Here is a 25,479-nt window from a genome sequence, read left to right on the forward strand (position 1 = left end):
ATGTAAGAGGAGTCGACAATCCAAAAGCGGATTTCCTCAGCCGCCACACTCTCCGCCAAGGAGAGTGGGTTCTCAGCCGTCGTATCTTTTTAATGATAATCAAAAAATGGGGTACTCCCGAGATAGACCTTTTTGCGACGAGACACAACAGACAAGTCAAAAGGTTTGCTTCATTGTTCCGATCCGACAATCCAGATATCTTCGATGCTCTGCAAGTCCCATGGACATTCCAGAAAGCATATGCCTTTCCCCCACTAATACCTCTTCCCACAATCGTATACAAGATTTCTCTCGCGTATCACCCCTACTCTGGAACCCTCTACCACAACACATCAGACTCTCGCCCACCATCGAAACCTTCAAAAAGAATCTGAAGACCCACCTCTTCCGACAAGCCTACAACCTGCAGTAACCACCGATCAACCAACCGCTGCACGATCAGCTCTATCCTCACCTACTGTATTCTCACCCATCCCTTGTAGATTGTGAGCCCTCGCGGGCAGGGTCCTCACTCCTCCTGTACCAGTTATGACATGTATTGTTCAAGATTATTGTACTTGTTTTTATTATGTATACCCCTCCTCACTTGTAAAGCGCCATGGAATAAATGGCGCTATAACAATAAATAATAATAATAATAATAATAACGGTGATCAGGAAGATAAGGGAGGACAGAGCTCATGTGATCTTAATAGCTCCATTTTGGCCCAAGAGGCCATGGTTCTCCTGGCTGAGAATTATGTCAATTTCAGACCCGTGGATCCTTCCGGAGGATCAGGATCTGCTCTCCCAAGGCCCCTTCAACCACCCTCAGGTGAAGGGTCTGCGGTTGACTGCCTGGCATTTGAGAGGCGGCTGCTAAAAAATGAGAGGATTTTCTAACAAAGTAATTGACACTCTGCTACTAAGTAGGAAAAAATCTACCACATCCATTTATGTGAGAGTGTGGAAAAAATTCTTAAACCTCTACCCAACAGCACTATCAAACGAGATTCAGATCCCTATGGTCCTAGAATTTCTTCAAAAAGGGCGCGATTTAGGTCTGGCAGTCAGTACCTTAAAAGTACACATTTCTGCGCTTGGTGCTTTATATGGTCACGATATTGCAGGTGACAGGTGGGTAGCCAGGTTTATCGCAGCTTGCCAAAGGTCAGAGACAGTCCAAATTCCCCATGTACCACCTTGGGATGTTAATTTAGTCCTTGAAGCTCTAACAGACCACCCCTTTGAGCCACTACATTCAGCTCACATAAAACATGTTTCCATCAAGACAGCTCTTCTTGTTGCTTTGGTATCAGCTAGAAGAGTAAGCGACATACAGGCACTGTCAATAGATCCACCGTTTATGTCTATATTTCCAGACAGAATTGTCCTAAAAACAGGCCCTTCCTACTTACCCAAAGTATGCACTAAATTTCATAGATCACAAGAAATTTTTCTTCCCTCCTTCTATGATAACCCTACGAATCAGGAAGAACAAAAATACCACACATTAGATGTGAGGAGAGCCATATTAGCCTATTTAGATAGAACTAGCGCCTGGAGGAAGAGCAGGGCTCTCTTTATTTCCTTCCAGGGCCATAGAAAAGGAGATGGAATCACGAAGGGTACTTTATCTCGGTGGATTCGGGATGCAATATGTCTGGCCTATTCATCCAAAGGGGAGAACCCGCCTGAGACTGTAAAAGCACACTCCACTCGGGCGATAGCATCATCCTGGGCCGAGCGAGCAGAAGTTCCAATAGAACTGATATGTAAGGCCGCAACCTGGGCTTCTCCTACTACATTCTATAATCACTATAGATTGGATTTGTCTTCTTCATCTGACCTGTCTTTTGGTAGATCAGTTCTTAACACTGTGATCCCTCCCAAATGACTATCTCTGAAAGTCTCTCAAGTGGGTGCTGTCGTGGCGAAGAGAAAACACCGGATTACGTACCGGTAATGCTCTTTTATAGAGCCACGACAGCACCCCTTTACTTCCCACCCTATTAAGTTATTTTTATAAAAGCACGATTAAGGGTGTTTTTTTCGTTCTTGTAGTTAGCCATACTAAGTTAACTAATGATAAAAGCTGATATCAAATTGCCTACTAAATCTGGTGGGCGGTTCCTCGCAATCTCTGTAACCCAACTGTGGGAGCGAGGGGGACCGCCCCTTTTATCTCTCCATAGGGTTTCCTGTTCCTAGGGGCGGATCCCCTCTCTCAAGTGGGTGCTGTCGTGGCTCTATAAAAGAGCATTACCGGTACGTAATCCGGTGTTTTGTGATCACATCATGGATGTGTGGTTTGTTTGGCTATTTTCATGAGGGGCAAGTTTACCTTTCAAATGGTGTATCATTTGTGTGTGTGGGTGCAGTATGAACAGAGATACAAAGTAATCACACAATGTGTTTAGAAATAATATATAAGGATTGGGTGCACCACCCACAAATTAAAAACCTGAATATCAGAACATATAAATGACATTAATAAGACAGATCATAAATCCTTAAAGGTTTCTAAGCATTTTGTTTCTACACAAAATGGAGATTAAAAACACTTTGAATGTTTTGGCATTGAGAAAGTGAAGAAATCTCCGGGGAGGTAACTGGGCCAAACGTGTATCGACTTGAGAAGCATATTGGATATTGTGCCTGGAGGCTAGAATGCCGATGGGAACACAATATATAAACTATTTATTTTTATATTTATTGAGTTAACAATATTCAATATTTAGTTATTTTTAGTGTCACATACCTATATTCGTTTTTTTTTTTCTTTTTTTGTGTCCATGTGCTAGTAACAGCCTTGAATTTTCTGCAGTGTGCCTATATGCTAATGGAATTTTCTGCAGTGTGTATCCCCATGTGTAAATAACAAATTGGTATTTTGTAACTCCTAAATGGTTAACCCCTTAAGCCCCAAGGGTGGTTTGCATGTTAATGACCGGGCCAATTTTTACAATTCTGACCACTGTCCGTTTATTAGGTTATACTGTAACTCTGGAACGCTTCAACGGATCCCGGTGATTCTGACATTGTTTTCTCGTGACATATTGTACTTCATGATAGTGGCAAAATTTCTTTGATATTACCTGGGGTCTAAGGGGTATCGTTTCTCCTTATGGAGAGTGACATACCATCTCTGGCTTGTCAAGGTAAGGAGGCTTATTTGCCGTACAATGCTCCTCTGGGAATTTAAATATGCAAATTGCCTCTTCTGAGAAAAAGAGGACTTAAACTCTACAGCGCCACCTATTGGAAGTAGCGATCGCTACTTCCAATAGGTGGCGCTGTAGAGTTTAAGTCCTCTTTTTCTCAGAAGAGGCAATTTGCATATTTAAATTCCCAGAGGAGCATTGTACGGCAAATAAGCCTCCTTACCTTGACAAGCCAGAGATGGTATGTCACTCTCCATAAGGAGAAACGATACCCCTTAGACCCCATGTCCAGAGCCTCTCACCTAGCCAAATCAGTTCTCATGCTTCGCACTGACGAGGGCCAACAGCCCGAAACACCGTGTCTGCGAATTGAGATACTGATTTGGCTTTTATCCTAAGTCATATTGCACGACTCGTTAAAGGGTTGATTGTGACTTGTAGGATCGCTACTTCCAATAGGTGGCGCTGTAGAGTTTAAGTCCTCTTTTTCTCAGAAGAGGCAATTTGCATATTTGATATTACCTGCGTTTATTTGTGAAAAACAAACAAACGGAAATTTGGTGACAATTTCGCAATTTTCCAACTTTAAATTTTTATGCCCTTAAATCACAGAGATATGGCACACAAAATACTTAATAAGTAACATTTCCCACATTTCTACTTTACATCAGCACAATTTTGTAACCAACATTTTTTTTTGTTAGGGAGTTATAAGGGTTAAAAGTTGACCAGCAATTTCTCATTTTTACAACACCATTTTTTTAGGGACCACATCTCATTTGAAGTCATTTTGAGGGGTCTATATGATAGAAAATACCCAAGTGTGACACCATTCTAAAAACTGCACCCCTCAAAATGCTCAAAACCACATTCAAGAAATTTATTAACCCTTCAGGTATTTCACATGAATTTTTATAATGTTTAAATAAAAATGAACATTTAACTTTTTTTCACAAAAAATTTACTTAAGCTCCAATTTCGTTAATTTTACCAAGGGTAACAGGAGAAAATGGACCCCAAAAGTTGTTGTACAAATTGTCCGGAGTACGCTGATACCCCTTATGTGGGGGTAAACCACTGTTTGGGCGCATGGCAGAGCTCGGAAGCGAAGGAGCGCCATTTGACTTTTCAATGCAAAATTGACTGGAATTGAGATGGGACGCAATGTTGCGTTTGGAGAGCCCCTGATGTGCCTAAACATTAAAACCCCCCACAAGTGACACCATTTTGGAAAGTAGACCATTTGGAATGCAGACTTAGATGGAATGGTCTGCAGGCGTCACATTGCATTTGCAGAGCCCCTGATGTACCTAAACAGTAGAAACCCCCCGCAAGTAACCCCATATTGGAAACTAGACCCCCCAAGGAACTTATCTAGATGTGTTGTGAGAACTTTGAACCCCCAAGTGTTTCACTACTATTTATAACGCAGAGCCGTGAAAATAAAAAAAACTTTTTTTTCCACAAAAAATTATTTTTTAGCCCCCAGTTTTGTATTTTCCCAGGGGTAACAGGAGAAATTGGACGCCAAAAGTTGTTGTCCAATTTGTCCTGAGTACGCTGATACCCCATATGTTGGGGTAAACCCCTGTTTGGGCGCACGGGTGAGATCGGAAAGGAAGGAGCACTGTTTTACTTTTTCAGCGCAGAATTGGTTGGAATTGAGATCGGACACCATGTCACATTTGGAGAGCCCCTGATGTGCCTAAACAGTGGAAACTCCCCAATTCTAACTGAAACCCTAATTCAAAAACGCCCCTAATCCCAAAGATAACCCTAACCACACCCCTAACCCTGACACACCCCTAACCCTAATCCCAACCATAAATGTAACCCTAACTTTAGCCCCAACCCTAGCTCCAACCCTAACCCTAGCTCCAACCCTAACCATAGCTTTAGCCCCAACCTTAACCCTAATGGGAAAATGAAAATACATTTTTTTTATTTTATTATTTTTCCCTAACTAAGGGCGTGATGAAGGGGGGTTTGATTTACTATTTATAGCGGGTATTTTAGCGGATTTTTATGATTGGCAGCTGTCACACACGAAAAACCTGCTATTCGTGAATTTCTTTGGGGGGGTTTATACCGTTCCGTGTTTGGTAAAATGGATAAAGCAGTTTTATTCTTTGGGTTAGTACGATTACAGCGATACCTCATTTATATCTTTTTTTTATGTTTTGGCGCTTTTATACGATAAAAACTATTTTATATGCAAAATAATTATGCATCGTTTTATTCTGAGGACTATAACTTTTTTTATTTTTTCGCTGATGATGGTGTATGGCAGCTCGTTTTTTGCGGGACAAGATGACTTTTTCAGCGGTACCATGGTTATTTATATCCTTCTTTTTGATCGCGTGTTATTCCACTTTTTGTTCGGTATGATAATAAAGCGGGTTTTTTTGCCTCGTTTTTTTTGTGACTGTTCACTGAAGGGGTTAACTAGTGGGACAGTTTTATAGGTCGGATCTTTACGGACGCGGCGATACTAAATATGAATTTGTGATTTTTTTTTTAATTATTATTATTTTTTTAACTTTTTTGCATTGTCCCAGTGGGGGACATGATACTATATGGTCAGATCGCTGATCTGACAGTTTGCAGCGCACTGTGTCAGATCAGCGATCTGACATGCAGGGCTGCAGGCTTACCAGTGCTTGCTCTGAGCAGGCGCTGGTAAGCTACCTCCCTGCAGGACCTGGATGCAGCCCCGTGGCCATTTTGGATCTGGGCCTGCAGGGAGGAGGAGATAGGAGACCCTCGGAGCAACGTGATGACATCGCGTTGCTACGAGGGTCTCAGGGAAGCACGCAGGGAGCCCCCTCCCTGCGCGATGCTTCCCTATGCTGCCGGAACGCTGCAATCATCTTTGATCGCAGTGTACCGGGGGTTAATATTCCGGGAGCGGTCCGTGACCGCTCCTGGCACATAGTGCCGGATGTCAGCTGCAATAGTCAGCTGACACTCGGCCGCGCTCCCCCCCCCGTGAGCGCGGCTGATCGCGCTGGACGTACTATTCCGTCCTTGGGAAGTAGGGCCCACCCTACATGGACGGAATACTACGTCCAATGGCAGAAAGGGGTTAATGTTGTTTTTAAGGCTGTCTCTCTTCCTATTAACAATATAATATCAAATATTCCTGTCATGATTAAGAACTGTACTGTTCAAAACACATAAGTGGCAACTCTTGCTGAATGTTACTGTAGTCAGTGATTTGCTTTCGTCCTCTCTTAGGCTACTTTCACACTGGCGTTTTCTGCAATACGTCGCAATGCGTCGTTTTGCCGAAAAAACGCATCCTGCAAAAGTGCTTGCAGGATGCGGTTTTTTTTGCATTGACTTACATTAGTGACGCATTTGCGACGCATTGCCGTTGTGGCGGACCGTCGGGAGCAAAAAACGTTACATGTAACGTTTTTTGCTCCCGACGGTCCGCTTTTTCCGACCGCGCATGCGCGGACGGAACTCCGCCCCCACCTGCCCGCACCTCACAATGGGGCAGCGGATGCGCTGGAAAAATGCATCCGCTGCCCCCGTTGTGCGGCGGAGACAGCGCTAGCGTCGGGGACCTCGGCCCGACGCACCGCGACGGGCCGAGCCTGACGCTAGTGTGAAAGTAGCCTTAAGCAATAAATAAGGAATTTTTATTTGCGTGTGCTGTATTGCGTTTGGTAGTCTCCAGTTTGCTTGGTAGTTGGTAGTTTGCTTCCTCCTTCTTTAAGCCCATACTGACATCGGATGGGATAGTACGTCCGATGTCAGCTCCCCCGCTTTGATGCAGGGCTCCGGCGGTGAGCCCGCATCAAACCCGGGACATGTCAGCTGTTTTGAACAGCTGACATGTGCCCGCAATAGCGGCAGGTGAAATCGCGATTCACCCGCCGCTATTAACTAGTTAAATGCTGCTGTCAAACGCAGACAGCGGCATTTAACTACCGCATCCGGGCGGCCGGAAATGACGTCATGTGTCAGGACAGTAACCATAGAGGTCCTTGAGACCTCTATGGTTACTGTTCGCCGGTAGCTGTGAGCGCCACCCTGTGGTCGGCGCTCACAGCACACCTCATTTTCTGCTACATAGCAACGAACAGCAGATCGCTGCTATGTAGCAGAGGCGATCGTGCTGTGCCTGCTTCTAGCCTCCCATGGAGGCTATTGAAGCATGGCAAAAGTAAAAAAAAAAAGTGAAAAAAATAAAAAAAATATAAGTTTAAATCACCCCCCTTTCGCCCCAATCAAAATAAATCAATAAAAAAAAATCAAATCTACACATATTTGGTATTGCCACGTTCAGAATCGCCCGATCTATCAATAAAAAAAAGCATTAACCTGATCGCTAAACGGCGTAACGAGAAAAAAATCGAAACGCCAGAATTAGGTTTTTTTGGTCGTCGCGACATTGCATTAAAATGCAATAACGGGCGATCAAAAGTACATATCTGCACCAAAATGGTATCATTAAAAACGCCAGCTCGGATCGCAAAAAATAAGCCCTTACCCAGCACCAGATCATGAAAAATGGAGACGCTACGAGTATCGGAAAATGGCCAATTTTTTTTTTTTTAGCAAAGTTTGGAATTTTTTTTCACCACTTAGGTAAAAAATAACCTAGTCATGTTAGGTGTCTATGAACTCGTAATGACCTGGAGAATCATAATGGCAGGTCAGTTTTAGCATTTAGTGAACCTAGCAAAAAAGCCAAGCAAAAAACAAGTGTGGGATTGCACTTTTTTTCCCGTTTTCTAGTACATGACATGGTAAAACCAATGATGTCGTTCAAAAGTACAACTTGTCCCGCAAAAAATAAGCCCTCACATGGCCAAATTGACGGAAAAATAAATAAGTTATGGCTCTGGGAAGGAGGGGAGTGAAAAACAAACACGGAAAAACGAAAAATCCCACGGTTATGAAGGGGTTAACCCCTTTAACCATAAAAAAAAAAAAACATGCGGGGATTGCCAGTGTATGGCAGGCAATTCCTGCATGTTTTCCAGCTGTTAGACCATCAAAAAACATGCGGGACAGAGACTAGAGAATCTCTCGAGCACCCATGATATTCGGTGCATACTTGAGCACCCGGTGCAAACTCAGTAACGAGCACTTAGTCTCAACACTAGTTGTCAGTTATTTATTTTACTTTTGAAAAAACCCCAAGCCTAATCCTAACTGCAAATAAATCTAAGCAGATGCCAAATGGGGGGAACATACTAATTATTGACTTTTGATCGCTGTGATGGACCCTATCACAGTGATCAAAATGAACCAATAGGAAAAATACCTCTGCTGTTGCCACTCGGCAGATTTCGGCAGGCACCGGTGCGCATGCCATTTTTTTTTTTTTCAGGAAAATTACATGGTGGGCTGGGGGATGGTGGGAAGGAATAAGCCCTTTAACGGCTGCAGTTTTAATGTGTAATGGCAGTCATTAAGGGGTTGATCTGTGTTTTTGAAAGTTTTTCATTTAATGGTCTCTTTGTGCATCATGGTGGGACTGTGAGCATGGTCTTTTCTTTGTGCTATGGTTCCTTATTCATCTTCCTGTGTGAATGACAGGTGACTGATCCATCAGTGCCCTGCCTCCTGTTTTAAATCTTGTACTTGCGCAGACAGTGCAGTGTTCTCCGCAAAAATAATTCTGTCTACAACAAAATGGCAGCTGTGTACGGGGGATCAGTGCAGGCGCTCGCAGAAGAAGTCATCGGCGCTGCACACAGGACACCGCCAATCGGTATTCTCATTGAAAAGAGAACAAGTTCAACCTATATAATGATTCATTATAAGACCATGTCGTCTTCTGCGCATGTGCAGATAGAGCATGTATACTTGATACCAGATGTGACTGCGCATGCGACACCACCGGTGCAGGCACTGGCCGAGGCAGGTCACTGGCGGATCACAACGGAGGATGAATCGGGGACCAGAGCTCCAAGAAAAGACTCTGCTCACAGTCCTTCCCGATGCACAAAGATGTCATTAAATGAAAACTTCAAACACCGATTAAACAAAAACTACTAAAAGTATAATTTTAACTCGTATCAAAGCGCAAATATGACCATGCATGTACAGTACTTTACTTGGCAAATTCCTGCTGACAGGTTCTCTTTAAGGTCAGACCCTACTTTGACCCAGTCACAGTTTTATAGTTATAAGGTTGAAAGAAGAGACCAGTCCTTCAAAGATCCTATAACCTACCATGTTCCAAAGTAAGGCAAAATCCAATGAGGCAGATACAAATTATTAGGAGAAAAATTACTTCCCAACTTCACATATGGCAATTTGACTATTTCTGTGGGTCAAAGTCCCATTTCAGAATGTAGTACCCATAACTTGTAATTTTATATTTTTCAAGAAAGGCATCCAGGCCGTCCTTGCACTTTTTTGGTAAATTATTGATTGCTCCATCATGTGGCAAAGAGTCCCATAATCTCACTGCTCTTACCATAAAGAATCTGCGTTTTCAATGATTAAACAGTCTTTCCTCATTGTTGCAGGCCTAATTGTAAAAAAAATATATACTGGTATATAAAAATAAAATCTGTTCATTCATATATTTGAACATGCGAATAAATTCTCCCCTATTTACCTTGCTCCAGCTCTAGTTTAGCGATGTCCTTCTTATACACAGGAGTTTACAATGGTACACAGAATTGTAAGTGTGGCCGACCTGATGACTTGTAGAAAGACGATGTTCTTGTTATTAGCAGCTATCCCTCTTTTAATGCATTTCATGATTTTAATTTTATTTGCTTTGGTAGAAGCTGCCTTGCATTGGACACATTGCTCCCAAAACTGTTTCAGTGACTGGTTTGCTACTTAGTATATAGAGTAACTGTAGTCTGTGAGACAGGAGCAGGGCATTTGGTGCTCTGTCGGAATAATGGAACTCTGGTCCCTATAAAGATGATATATGAAGCTGATCAGCATACAATTTTGGACTTAAAAAAACAAACAAACAATAGTTAATAAGGAACCCAAATCCTTGAGTTACTCTTATTATTTTTGCCGGCTGTCCCTCCAATTATTTGCAGCATCTCGGTACAGGAATTGCTTCTAATAAATGGCACAATATACACCAGGTAACTCTGTGTAATTGCCATGTACCGGGGAACGTCATTGGGATGCTTGAACTGTCTGTCTTGTAAGATTGAGTGCAGTGGTGAATTGGATGCGTAGCTTTCTATTTCTAATCATTCATTTTCTCAATTCTTGATGATGTCCTTATGTGACTACTGCGTTTTATTTTAGCTTTCTATCTATAGACATGTTCTTTCCATTAAATGAAAAAGGTTACTTCATGTCTCCTCGGCAGTGTGTGCCTTCTGCAAATGGCCTGTGCTGTATCCTTCCAAGTAACAGTGCACCACTGCAAAAGCATAACTTCTTTTATAGATTTCTCGGAATATTGGAAATTAATGTAGCCTTTGTATGCTGCACACTTTGGGGAAAAATCTCCTCCAATTCCTTTTTTTTTCCTGCTCAGGGAAGAGCACAGCTGTGTGTTACTATAAATCCCTACCTGTATTTATGCCAGGCATTGGAGAATAATGCCCTTATAGCTGGCACAGATCCAGAGTGATGTATGGATGTGCAGCTCTCATCTCACAGCACTGACCGTGTAAGGGTAAAGGGAGAAGAGCGGACAGTGCTGTGAGATGACGGCTGCAGCGTGTCACATGTATCTGGAAGTGTAAAAGATATCAGGACATTATTCTACAATGCACGTGGTGGGTGCAGAGGTGTTTGTAATCACTCAAAGCTCTGCTGTATCCAAGCACCCCACCTCTCATTTGTAATCACAGTAGATGCAGTAAGATCTGTGTGACCTGGAAAGTAAAGCATAACTGAGTCCGTACATGTCTTGCCATACCACACAGAGAAAGCTTGTTCTTGTCTTCTTTGGGGGAATTTTTTTTTTTTTTTTTAAAGACCCCTGTGTGGTGATGCCTGCTTATGATTGGCCAATGTCATACAAGGGGAAAATTTAAATAGAGCCTTTACATACAATGGAGATGAAAAAGTATAAAGAAACAGCAAACAATGCTTTAGTCAGTTCTGCAGTGAATATTCCATGATGTGGCCTGTTTAGTATGCTAAAAGTCCTCTTAAATTGTTTTTTTTTTTTTCCTTCCCCTTTTTACACTAAAAAGTCTGCTTTTTGTGGTCCTTTGTGATAGGAATGTCTCTCAAAAATGAGATGAGTATAGGTTCTTCCACTGCTAGAAACCAGTGATGAGTGCTAGCCAAGTAAGTGACTTTGGCATGCTCAAAATGTGTTTGAGTCCCCTCTCCTACATGTCTCACGGCTGTCGAACAGCTGCGAGACATGCAGCTGTGGGGACTCGAACATATTTTTCGAGCACGTTGAAGTCACTTACTTGGACTCTTGTAGCCCATGTCCTGGATACGTCTGTGTGTGGTGGCTCTTGAAGTAATGACTCCAGCAGCAGTCCACTCCCTGTGAATCTCCCCCCCCCCCCCCCCAATTTTTGAATGACCTTTTCTTAATCCGTTCATGGCTGCGGTTATCCCGGTTGCTTGTGCACTTTTTCCTTCCACACAACTTTCCATTAATATGCTTGGATGCAGCACTCTGAACTGCCAGCTTCTTTAGCAATGACCTTTTGTGGCTTACCCTCCTCGTGGAGAGTGTCAATGACTGCCTTCTGGACATCTGTCAGGTCAGCAGTCTTCCCCATGATTGTGGAGCCTACTTAAACAGACTGAGGGACCTTTTTAAATGCTTAAGAATCCTTTGCAGGTGTTTTTTTTTTTTTTCTAATTTACTGAGAAAATGACTTTTGAGTTTTCATTGGCTGTAAGCCATAATCATCAACATTAACAGCAATAAACACTTGAAATAGATCACTCTGTTTGTAATGACTCTGAGTTTCACTTTTTGTATTGAAGAACTGAAATACCGTAAATTAATGATGATTTTCTAATTTTGTGAGAAGCACCTGTATATTTATTATTATTATTTTTTTTTTTTTAGTTCAAGTAGTCGCTCTTCTTCGCTCAGAGCGGTAACTCCCAGCACCAGTCAGCAGCGGACTTGCATACATCCTGCAGCTGATCCCGCCATTGTGTCTGTGTGCATCTGGGGACATCAGGCTCATTATCACATCCCACACACGAAGGGAGCCAGAGCGCCAATTACTGAACGGCTGAGACGCTGCACTGTGATTGACAGGTGGCGTTTCTGCAGCGCACAGACTGGCCCTCAGCCGGCGGCTCCTGACATTGCATGTTATTGCTCCTGCTCACTCCTCCTTTATTACATGCATTCCCACCGTGTGGCCGGTCGCTCTGGCTCCCTTACAGAACAGTGCTCACCGTCATGTTTGCTTGCACAGTGCAGTCCTGTTCCCACAATCTGTGCCTGCAGGACTCGAGGCTCGCTGAGCTTTACTTTGGAAGAGGGAATATTGCAGTTTTCGTTTGCAGTAAAACAAATGAAAGATGATCTGAACTTGGCAATGGGAACGCTGAAGGAATTTGATGTGTGCGGGGTTTTCTGTGGGAAAGCGCTCTCACTATTGCTGTTCCCATGACACATTTACATCTAGTCAGCCGGCCCTTTCTTGTGGGGTTCGGTTGGTTCGCCAAGCCTCATTAGGGTTAAGTTGTTTTTCTTTTTGTACCTGCTGAAATAGAATTTAGGGTGTTATTCTTTATTAATGTGTGAAGTCCACAATTCCTTGCTTAACTCTGTAATGACCTGTGAGGCATATATACGGTAAGTCACGAGAGATCTGAAAAATGAAGTGGGACGGCTCTAGCCCCTCACGTTGGCTCTGTGGGTGCAGTCCTTCACATCATGCTTGCGTAACCCGGTAACTATTGCGTAACTATTGTCCTAATAGTAATCGTGACTGGCACCACTACGGGGACACCTCCATCCTATTGAACATATCAAAGGCTGTTTTCAAAGCTCCATCAAAATTCACCCATAACACATGTATTTTTTTTGACAGATTCACTGGGGTCAAATAGTGGAAAAATAGCTTTTGGGTTATGAGCTGGAGCATTCGGGCTGTGAGCTGTGACGTCTAAGGTCACAATGTGATTTTATTTATTTTATTTTTTTTTGATCAGTCACTGCTGCATATTGTGGACATGGCTGCAATGATAGTTCCCATAATCACAAATTCACTTTTGGCTGAGCCTGGATGCTGCTTGTGGTTGGGTGCAGGAGTTATCTGACTACTTCTGGCACCGTCTCATTGGGAAAACTGTTGACTGTTACCTGTCGCCCATTGACTGGTGTGCTGCCCGTGCGCGGTCTGGTGTTCTGCCCGTGCGCGGTCTGGTGTTCTGCCCGTGCGCGGTCTGGTGTTCTGCCCGTGCGCGGTCTGGTGTTCTGCCCGTGCGCGGTCTGGTGTTCTGCCCGTGCGCGGTCTGGTGTTCTGCCCGTGCGCGGTCTGGTGTTCTGCCCGTGCGCGGTCTGGTGTTCTGCCCGTGCGCGATCTGGTGTGCTGCCCGTGCGCGGTCTGGTGTGCTGGACCACACATTGATCGGACCAGTTTATGAGATTTATGAACGTGCCGTGTCCAAATCAAATCTTGTGTTTAAAGGGAGTCTGTATGCACAAAATGACTGTTCAGACCTAGCACAGAGCCTCATCAGGGACAGAGCCCTCATGAAAATCACATCTTTAGTGTCCAAATCGACTTTTGCTGCTTTCTGCAAAAATCATTGTTTAACCCCTTAATGACCTTGCCGTTTTTTTGCAATTCTGACCAGTGTCCCTTTATGAGGTAATAACTCAGGAACGCTTCAACGGATCCTAGCGATTCTGAGATTGTTTTTTCGTGACATATTGGGCTTCATGTTAGTGGTAAATTTAGGTCGATAATTTCTGAGTTTATTTGTGAAAAAAACGGAAATTTGGCAAAAATTTTGAAAATTTCACATTTAGAATTTTTATTCTGTTAAACCAGAGAGTTATGTGACACAAAATAGTTAATAAATAACATTTCCCACATGTCTACTTTACATCAGCACAATTTTGGAAACAAATTTTTTTTTTGCTAGGAAGTTATAAGGGTTAAAATTTGACCAGTGATTTCTCATTTTTACAACAAAATTTACAAAACCATTTTTTTTAGGGACCACCTCACATTTGAAGTCAGTTTGAGGGGTCTATATGGCTGAAAATACCCAAAAGTGACACCATTCTAAAAACTGCACCCCTCAAGGTGCTCAAAACCACATTCAAGAAGTTTATTAACCCTTCAGGTGTTTCACAGCAGCAGAAGCAACATGGAAGTAAAAAATGAACATTTAACTTTTTAGTCACAAAAATTATCTTTTAGCAACAATTTTTTATTTTCCCAAGGGTAAAAGGAGAAACTGGACCACGGACGTTGTTGTCCAATTTGTCCTGAGTACGCTGATACCTCATATGTGGGGGTAAACCACTGTTTGGGCGCACGGCAGGGCTCGGAAGGGAAGGAGCGCCATTTGACTTTTTTAATGAAAAATTGGCTCCAATCTTTAGCGGACACCATGTCGCGTTTGGAGAGCCCCCGTGTGCCTAAACATTGGAGCTCCCCCACAAGTGACCACATTTTGGAAACTAGACCCCCCAAGGAACTTATCTAGAAGCATAGTGAGCACTTTAAACCCCCAGGTGCTTCACAAATTGATCCGTAAAAATGAAAAAGTACTTTTTTTTTCACAAAAAAATTATTTTAGCCTCAATTTTTTCATTTTCACATGGGCAACAGGATAAAATGGATCCTAAATTTAGTTGGGCAATTTCTCCTGAGTACACCAATACCTCACATGTGGGGGTAAACCACTGTTTGGGCACATGGTAAGGCTCGGAAGGGAAGGAGCGCCATTTGACTTTTTGAATGAAAAATTATCTCCATCGTTAGCGGACACCATGTCGCGTTTGGAAAGCCCCTGTGTGCCTAAACATTGGAGCTCCTCCACAAGTGACCCCATTTTGGAAACTAGACCCCCCAAGGAACTGATCTAGAGGCATAGTGAGCACTTTAAACCCCCAGGTGCTTCACAAATTGATCCGCAAAAATGAAAAAGTACTTTTTTTTCACACAATTTCTTTTAGCCTTAATTCTTTCATTTTCACATGGGCAACAGGATAAAATGGATCCTAAAATTTGTTGGGCAATTTCTCCTGAGTATGCCGATACCTCATATGTGGGGGTAAACCACTGTTTGGGTGCACGGCAAGGCTCGGAAGGGGAGGCGTGCCATTTGACTTTTTGAATGGAAAATTAGCTCCAATCGTTAGCGGACACCATGTCGCGTTTGGAGAGCCCCTGTGTGCCTAAACATTGGAGCTCCCCTACAAGTGACCCCATTTTGGAAACTAGACCCCCCAAGGAACTTATCTAGATGCATAGTGAGCACTTATAACCCCCAGGTGCTTCACAGAAGTTTATAACGCAGAGCCGTGAAAATAAAAAAATAATTTTTCTTTCCTCAAAAATGATTTTTAGCCCAGAATTTTTTATTTTCCCAAGGGTAATAGGAGAAATTGGACCCCAAATGTTGTTGTCCAGTTTGTCCTGAGTACGATGATACCCCATATGTGGGGGTAAACCACTGTTTGGGCGCACGGCAGGGCTCGGAAGGGAAGGCACGCCATTTGGCTTTTTGAATGGAAAATTAGCTCCAATCGTTAGCGGACACCATGTCGCGTTTGGAGAGCCCCTGTGTGCCTAAACATTGGAGCTCCCGCACAAGTGACCCCATTTTGGAAACTAGACCCCCCAAGGAACTTATCTAGATGCATAGTGAGCACTTATAACCCCCAGGTGCTTCACAGAAGTTTATAACGCAGAGCCGTGAAAATAAAAAAATAATTTTTCTTTCCTCAAAAATGATTTTTAGCCCAGAATTTTTTATTTTCCCAAGGGTAATAGGAGAAATTGGACCCCAAATGTTGTTGTCCAGTTTGTCCTGAGTACGATGATACCCCATATGTGGGGGTAAACCACTGTTTGGGCGCACGGCAGGGCTCGGAAGGGAAGGCACGCCATTTGGCTTTTTGAATGGAAAATTAGCTCCAATCGTTAGCGGACACCATGTCGCGTTTGGAGAGCCCCTGTGTGCCTAAACATTGGAGCTCCCGCACAAGTGACCCCATTTTGGAAACTAGACCTCCCAAGGAACTAATCTAGATGTGTGGTGAGCACTTTGAACCCCCAAAGTGCTTCACAGAAGTTTATAACGCAGAGCCATGAAAATAAAAAATAATTTTTCTTTTCTCAAAAATGATTTAGCCCACAATTTATTTTCCCAAGGGTAACAGGAGAAATTGGACCCCAAAAGTTGTTGTCCAGTTTCTCCTGAGTACGCTGATACCCCATATGTGGGGGTAAACCACTGTTTTGGCACACGTCGGGGTTCGGAAGGGAAGTAGTGACGTTTTGAAATGCAGACTTTGATGGAATGCTCTGCGGGCATCAGGTTGCGTTTGCAGAGTCCCTGATGTGCCTAAACAGTAGGAACTCCCCACAAGTGACTCCATTTTGGAAACTAGACCCCCAAGGGAACTTATCTAGATGTGTGGTGAGCACTTTGAACCCCCAAGTGCTTCACAGAAGTTTATAACGCAGAGCCGTGAAAATAATAAATGTGTTTCCTTTCCTCAAAAATATTTTTTCAACCCAGAATTTTTTATTTTTGCAAGAGTAACAGGAGAAATTGGACCCCAAAAGTTGTTGTCCAGTTTCTCCTGAGTACGCTGATACCCCATATGTGGGGGTAAACCACTGTTTGGGCACACGTCAGGGCTAGGAAGGGAAGTAGTGACATTTGAAATGCAGACTTTGATGGAATGGTCTGCGGGCATCACATTGCATTTGCAGAGCCCCTGATGTGCCTAAACAGTAGAAACACCCCACAAGTGACCCCATTTTGGAAACTAGACCCCCGAAGGAACTTATCTAGATGTGTGGTGAGCACTTTCAACCCCCAAGTGCTTCACAGAAGTTTATAACGCAGAGCCGTGAAAATAAAAAATAATTGTTCTTTCCTCAAAAATTATGTTTTAGCAAGTAATTTTTTATTTTTGCAAGGGTAACAGGAGAAATTGGACCCCAACAGTTGTTGCCCAGTTTGTCCTGAGTACGCTGGTACCCCAAATGTGGGGGTAAACCACTGTTTGGGCGCACGTCGGGGCTTGGAAGGGCGGGAGCACCATTTGACTTTTTGAACGCAAGATTGGCTGGAATCAATGGTGGCGCCATGTTGCGTTTGGAGACCCCTGATGTGCCTAAACAGTGGAAACCCCTCAATTCTAACTTCAACACTAACCCCAACACAGCCCTAATCCTAATCCCAACTGTAGCCATAACCCTAATCACAACCCTAACCCCAACACACCCCTAACCACAACCCTAACCGCAACACAACCGTAACCCTAATTCCAACCCTAATCCTAACCCTAATCCCAACCGTAACCCTAATCCCAACCCTAACCACAACTGTAACCCCAACACACCCCTAACCCTATCCGTAACCCTAACCACAAGCCTAATCTTAACCCTATTTCAAACCCTAGCCCTAATTCCAACCCTAACTCTAATTCCAACCCTAACCCTAAGGCTATGTGCCCACGTTGCGGATTCGTGTGAGATTTTTCCGCACGATTTTTGAAAAATCTGCAGGTAAAAGGCACTGCGTTTTGCCTGCGGATTTACAGCAGATTTCCAGTGTTTTTTTGTGCGGATTTCACCTGCGGATTCCTATTGAATCCGCGGCCGATCCGCTCTGTGTGCACATGCCATAACCCTAACCCTAACCCTACCCATAACCCTAACCCTACCCCTAACCCTACCCCTAGTTCTAACCCTAGTTCTAACCCTAACCCTAGTGGAAAAAGAAAAAAAAATATTTTCTTTATTTTATTATTGTCCCTACCTATGGGGGTGATAAAGGGGGGGGTTTATTTATTATTTTTTTATTTTGATCGCTGTGGTAGAACCTACCACAGCGATCAAAATGTACTTGTAACGAAGCTGCCAGCCGGCAGATTCGTCGGGCGCACTGAGCATGCGCCCGCCATCTTGGAAGATGGCGGCGCCCAGGGAGAAGACGGACCGACTTCGGGAGGATCGGTAAGTATGAGGGGGTGGTGGGGGGGTGGATCGGAGCACAGGGGGGGGATCGGAGGACGGGGGGAGCGGACAGGAGCATGGGGGAGCGGACAGGAGCACGGGGGAGCGAACAGGGGGACGGAGGGGGGTACCGGACAGAACGGAGGACTGGGGAGGAGATCGGGGGCGGTGGGGGGGCCAGAACATGATTTGCAGCATCGGCCATGGCTGGATTGCAATATTTCACCATTTTCATAGGTGAAATATTGCAAATTGCTCTGATTGGCTGTTGCACTTTCAACAGCCAATCAGAGCGAACGTAGCCACGTGGGGGCAAAGCCACCCCCCCCTAGGCTGAAGTACAACTCCCCCTCTCCCTGCAGATCGGGTAAAATAGGAGTTAACCCTTTCACCCGATCTGCAGGGATGCGATCATTCCATGACGCCACATAGGCGTCATGGGTCGGGAAGGGGTTAAATATGAGGTACTCGGTGCAACCTGGGCATCATCGAACCAAGCAGAGCACTGCATCTTCCCAGCTCCTTGTTTTCCATCTTCCTGGCTCCTGTTAGGCTAGAGCTTTCAGTTACAGAAGGTGGAGATTAATGGGAAGGTGCAATGAACTGGTCGGCCATGCCAAGGGTGCTCCAAAATGCTCCCTTAGCATATTTTATATAAAGAACGATATATGCAAAAGATTTAAAAACTAAAGCTGCAATTTATTTTTATATTAATTTTTTAATCAGGTGGTTGTCCTACAGTGTTGTGCTCAGTTTGAACAGTCTTTTTGTGCCGACATGACTCCCCTTAAATTTAACATGTACGTTATTTGTCTTTTACCAGAATTTCATTTTGTTTCCTGTTTCTTTGAAATTTATCTGGTGGATCAGAATTACTGAGAATTGTGTTGCACTTGTGTTAAGAAACAAAACACTACTACATGTGCTGTAATGTTGAGAGATTAGGGAAGTAATTGAAATGTGCTCTGCGACAAATACTTGGTATTTTATTCCTACATTTTCCCTTTTTTTGGTGTTGTAAACCTCTTATAAATCACACTGGTCATTTATTCCCTGCCTTTTTTTTGTCTTATTTTTGTTTTTTGTAGCTATTATATACTATACCGACAAAAGTATTATGCCTTCACATTAATTACATCTTCATCATCATCATTATTATTATTATTATTATTATTATTATTATTATTATTATTATTATTATTATTATTATGTTTTTTTTGTTTTTTTATAGCGCCATTTATTCCATGGCGCTTTTCATGTGAGGGGTATACATAATAAAATAAAAAAGTACAGTAATCTTAAATAATACAAGTCACGACTGGTACAGGAGGAGGGAGGACCCTGCCTGCAAGGGCGCTCAATCTTCATGATCTTTTGTTTGTGATGTTCTATTTCAAATCCATAAGGGGTAGTCCACTACTAGGACAACCACTTCTTAAACTAAATATGTGGGCCCCTATAAAATAATAAAGCCTATACTCGCCTCCCGTGCCGACGCCGTTCCCGCAGTGTCTGCACTCTCTCCCCGGGGCTGTGATGGGGTGTTGTGACACTGACGCCCAATCTCCACCTTCACATAAACTGAACATGAAGAGGAAAGCCAGGGCTGCAGCTCATCCCTTCTTCATGTTCAGTTTGTCCGCAGGCGGAGACAGTGATGCCAGCGCTGATTGGACGCCGGGCTTCACGTGTCATTCCACAGCCCAGAGACTGCGAGTGCTGACACCGCTGGGATGGAGCCGGCACGGGAGGTGAGTACAGGCTTTATTATTTTATAGGGGCCAGACATTTAGTTTAAGAAGGGGTTGTCCTAGTAGTGGATAACCGATTTAATATGAAGTTGCTCACTCCTTTGCAGCTGTAACTACTGCCATTCTTCTGCGAAGGCTTTCTTCAAGATTTCAGAATTTTTGTCTTTTGGATATTTTTGCCTTTTCATCGAGAACAACATTTGTGAGGTAGACACTGATGTTGGACTGGTTTGCCTGGCTCGCAATCTCTAGGTTGAGGTCAGGGTTATGTGCGGTCAGATCCAATTTGTTTTATTTTACCAAGGGTAACAGGAGAAATTGGACCCCAAAAGTAGTTGGGCAATTTGTCCTGAGTACGCTAATACCCCATATGTGGGGGTAAACCACTGTTTGGGCGCATGGCAGAGCTCAGAAGGGAAGGAGCTCCGTTTGACTTTTCAATGCAAAATTGACTGGAATTGAGATGGGACACCATGTTGCGTTTGGAGAGCCCCTGATGTGCCTAAACATTGAAACCCCCCACAAGTGACACTATTTTGGAAAGTAGACCCCCCTAAGGAACTTATCTAGATGTGTTGTGAGAACTGTGAACCCCAAGTGTTTAACTACAGTTTATAACGCCGAGCCGTGAAAATAAAAATTATTTTTTAGCCCCCAGTTTTGTATTTTTCCAAGGGTAACAGGAGAAATTGGGACCCAAAAGTTGTTGTCCAATTTGTCCTGAGTATGCTGATACCCCATATGTTGGGGTAAACCCCTGTTTGGGTGCATTGGAGAGCTCGGAAGGGAAGGGACACTGTTTTACTTTTCAACGCAGAATTGGCTGGAATAGAGGTCGGACGCCATGTCGCGTTTGGAGAGCCCCTGATGTGCCTAAACAGTGGAAACCCCCGAATTCTAACTGAAACTCTAACCGTAATCCCAACCCTAACCACACCCCTAACCCGCACATGCCCCTACCTCTAACCCCCAACACACCCCTAACCCCAACCACACCCCTAACCCCAACCACACCCCTAACTCTAATTCCAACCGTAAATGTAATCCAAACCCTAACTTTAGCCCCAACCCTAACCCTTTATACCGTTCCACGTTTAGTAAAATTGATAAAGCAGTTCTATTCTTCGGGTTAGAACGATTACGATTTTTTTTTTTTACATTGCCCCAGGGGGGGACATCACTGTATAGTGACAGATCGCTAATCTGACACTTTGCCGTGCACTGTGTCAGATCAGCCATCTGACAGGCACTGCAGGGAGGCTTCCCGGTGCCTGGTCTGAGCAGGCGCTTGAAAGCCACCTCCCTGCAGGACATGGAAGGCCCCCCCCGCGGCCATTTTGGATTCAGGGCCTGCAGGGAGGAGGAGTTAGGAGACCCTCAGAGCAACGCGATCACATCGCGTTGCTCCGAGGGTCACAGGGAAGCACACAGGGAGCCCCCTCCCTGTGCGATGCTTCTCTGTGCCGCCGGAACGCTGCGATCATGTTTGATTGCAGTGTTCCGGGGGTTAATGTGATGGGAGCGGACCACTCCTGGCACATAGTGCCGGATGTCAGCTGTAATAATCAGCTGACACCGGCGGCGATCGGCCGCACTCCCCACGTGAGCGCGGCCGATCGAATATGATGTACTATCCCGTCACGGGGAATTAAGTCCCAGGTCACCTCGACGGGATAGTACGTCATATGGGATTAAGGGGTTAATCGGTGTAACAACGCCAACCTGACAGTGTCTGTAGGTTACTTAGCAAAATCCAGCTGTCTGGTTCACTTTGTGTTTTTTTTTTACCATAAAATGAATGGGTTAAAAAAAAAAAGCAATAAAGAACACATGTAAAATGCTCGAGTTTTTGAGCATTTTTTTCCCTGACAACGTTCAAGTTATTTGCAGCAGATTTTTCTGCAACAAAAACTAAACGTGAACCTGACCTAAAGGGTACTTTCCTATTTAAAGGATCTGCTTCGGTTTTGATGCTGCATTATGACTGCACGATTTCCGCACCTATTAGGCAAATTAGTGGACACTTTTTTACACATGTGAATTTTCCTCATTAATGCAAGTCTATGGGGAAAATCCACATGCATAACCGCAAGAGAAATTGACATGCTGCAGATTTGATAGACGCGACGCATGTCAGTCTCCGCTGGTGATCTGCAGGTGCGCACAGGCTCACAGTAGACATGGGATTTCTAGAAATCCCATCCGCTATGCTGTCACATCTGACCTTCCTGAAAGGGGGAACGTCCCAAAGATTATCAGCAATGTGCAAGGTAAACAATGTGACTATACTTTTTTGTTTTTTTCTTAAGGTTTTTTTTTTTTTTTTTTGGGCCACGAGTCATATAACCGCTGTCAGCAAAACACAAACCTCTAAAGATAAGACCATTGTAGCCGAAATTTGCTTTCACTGCATGTTCCTCCTAGTTTGCTGAAGCAAAACCTATGAGAGGGCAAAATGGCATTCCTGGAAGTGTAGCTGGTCGTATGGCCTTCTGTAAGAAGATGGCTGTGACCAAGCTCCTGATATGTCATGTAAAGCCGCATGGCTACATCTGAATTTTTACTTACTTTTTATGCTATTACTGTACGGTTGTGGTGACATGGAGCTGAGGAACCTCAACTCAGAACTTCATTTCACTACAGCGCAATTAAGTGGAGGTTTAAAAACTTCTATGCAAAAAAATCATGCTACAGATTTTCAGTATTCTTCTGGGTTTAGTTCAAGCTTTGAATTTTATTTCTTCCTTTGGCATTTTTATCTTAAAGAATCTGTTTGCTTCTGTCTGTCCACTACTTTTTTTTTTTTTTTTGCTTTGTAATCTGAGGACAGCATGAGGTCCAGGTTAAAACACAGAATTCGGGGATGTGTCACATGTCAAGCTGTGTGCTGTTGTTTACTTAAATTGAAGGTTTAATCACCTGGTGATTATCATTTCCTTGGCATGTGCTTCCTAATCCGACTCCGCCCCCTACTGTGATTAGCAGCTCACAGTGTATGTGCACACAGTCTGGTGTAGGTATGGGCGGGATTAGCTTTCTGAGCTCTGCTGCATTGCTAATTATAAAAACTGATTGTATCAGAACTGCTGCACCCAGTAAACTAAGTGATACATCATTGGATTCAGGGTCTCTTTGCCTACATCATGCTGCTCTCAGATGAGGTAGCAAAAACCTGCTGACAGATTCCCTTTAAACGGTTATTCCCAAAATATAAAGTTATTCCCAGTCTTTACACCCCTTGGAGAAAAGAATCAAAGGCCTTTACTCAAAATTTTAGTGGCCCGCTTGCCTGTTCCATTAATCTGTACACTTTACCTCCTTCCATGATGTGTGACTAGGGATAGGGTATCATTTCAGTAGTCCGACCCCCTTCCCCCCCATTGTGTGACCAGTTACGTGTTGTTGAGGGCCACATAAGGCGGGTATAGTGTTTGCTCTTTTGTTTTCTGCAACTAAAGTCCCTAAAATTTTCTTGCACAATTAATAGGGAAAATTTTCCAATCAAATGCCGCCACAAAGCCTTGGAGATCAAGCAGGACGCGGTCTCATAGTGCATAGATATGAATGCGGCCGGGTTATTCTGCTATTTAGAAGCCAGATCTGTTGTACAAACTAAGTGGAATAATAAATATTGTGCACATACCAGCACTTATATTTTTTCGGTGTAATTGGAGGTTCACTCTTCGTCCCTCGTTTTGAAAGTATATTTACTATTAACATTATTACAGTGGTTGCTGTTGGTGTGCTGGTTGTCCATGGATTGATATGAATGTAGCAAACATCACGCACGATATGTCTTGTTTATAGGGAACATGTCAGCAGGCTGTTCCTATCTAATCTGAAAGCAGCATAATGTAGGGTTTGAGACCCTGATTCCAGCGATGTGCCACTTACTAGGCTGTGTTTTGTGGTTTCAATACAATTAGTGTTTTATTAGCAGAAGAATATCACTAGAGGATTAGGTGTCTTGTGCCTCCCGGTCCAGCCATGCCCCCAACACTGATTAGCAGCTTACTGTCAATATACAGTGTACACAGAAAGCTGGGTCATACAGAGGTCAGCATTCAGAGACCTGCTAGATCTGCAGCAGAGAAATCTGTGATATCACAAGTACTGCACCCAGTAACCTAAGTGACACATCGCTGGAATCGAGCTCTCTGCCCCAGATCATGCCGCCATCAGATTGCATTGCAAGAACCTGGTGGCAGATTCCCTTTTAACATGGCATTAATTGGAGTTTATAGGTTGTACGTATGTAATATTCTGATCTGGATTATGGTATTGTCATAATGGTAAGTGTAAGCAAGACCCAAAATTAAAGCCACAAACTAACATCTGCTTCCATTCTATTTCTTTCAGGTCCAAGTACAGGTCCACCCAAACCTAGCGTCAGCGGAAGATGCTCTCCAGTATGTTGAAGAGTTAATTCTGCAGCTGCTTAGCATGCTTTGCCAAGCACAGCCCCGCAGTGTCCTGGATGTTGAGGTACTCAGAAATAGTTTATATATTGATCTGCTCATAAAGATGCCACTTAAAAGTACTGCATTTTACTTTTTTTTGCAGTGACTGCGGTGTTCGGGAGCCAAAAATCCATCAAGGTCCTTGTTTCTCTGCAGCAGAAATGTTTGGAACTTCTATCATTTCTGCTTGCACAGCAGATTTTTTGCATATTTCTCAAAAGCCGTAAATTTGTTGTTCCGTGGAAATAGCATTGTCTGCAGGGCGAAGGTAGTCATGTGGATTTAGGGCATACTTTTATAGAAGCACTTCAGCAATTTGTTTACCTATAAAGTGCAAGATTGGCTGCTACTAGAGAATAATGTAGAGGCAGTTTGGTATACCTGCTTTGAATGAAGTGCCGTTTCGAGGTTGTTTGCCATGTTACTTTTTCTTCTGTTCTTTCATGGTTACCCTGATACAGACTACATTCCCCATACCTTTTTTGTTTTTGCAGAGGGGGCCAGTCTCTTCACACTAAACTTGCCCAATTTTATCTGATGGCAGCAGTGATAAATGCTGTTCCCTCGCATTGCAGAGTTTGTGTATTCCTATGTGATGCAGCTCCTGTCTCCCTGCCTCCTACTTGTTACAGGTTTCTCCCCATCACCTCTTACAAGAAGGAGGCAGAGAGAGTTATGTGAAGCTGATCTACTACAGTACACTGAAGATCCCGCACACAGCAGTCACAGAATAGATGGTTAGTGTGAGTCAGGAGGTTTATAACTGCATTGTATTGACTCACTGATCTATCACTGCTCTCATATCATACAGAAATGATACCTTCATCTATATGGGGGGACATACGGGATAGAAGGTGTGTGAAGTGGAGGTGTCTGTGAGCTTCCAGCAGTGATTTTGTAGATGATGTCATACTGTGGTTTCCGGGAAGAGCCCCAGTGTGACTTTATGCCTGGATTAGACTGACTACAGGTTATGACATGGCTGCCAACAATGAAAAAGTAGTATCTTTTTTGATGGCTTGGGAAG

General features: G+C 43.6%; 1 protein-coding gene across 1 annotated transcript in view; it reads left to right on the top strand.

Annotated features, from left to right (window-relative positions):
* SOS1 (SOS Ras/Rac guanine nucleotide exchange factor 1) overlaps positions 1 to 25,479 on the top strand; it is a 117,232-nt gene that overhangs the window by 33,584 nt on the left and 58,169 nt on the right. The window contains exon 2 of the mRNA XM_077282954.1: positions 24,352 to 24,477. Within this exon, the coding sequence (XP_077139069.1) occupies positions 24,352 to 24,477 (126 nt within the window). The remainder of the gene's footprint in view (positions 1 to 24,351; positions 24,478 to 25,479) is intronic.

This window comes from Ranitomeya variabilis, chromosome 2 (genome assembly GCF_051348905.1).
Source record: "Ranitomeya variabilis isolate aRanVar5 chromosome 2, aRanVar5.hap1, whole genome shotgun sequence".
NCBI lineage: Eukaryota > Metazoa > Chordata > Amphibia > Anura > Dendrobatidae > Ranitomeya > Ranitomeya variabilis.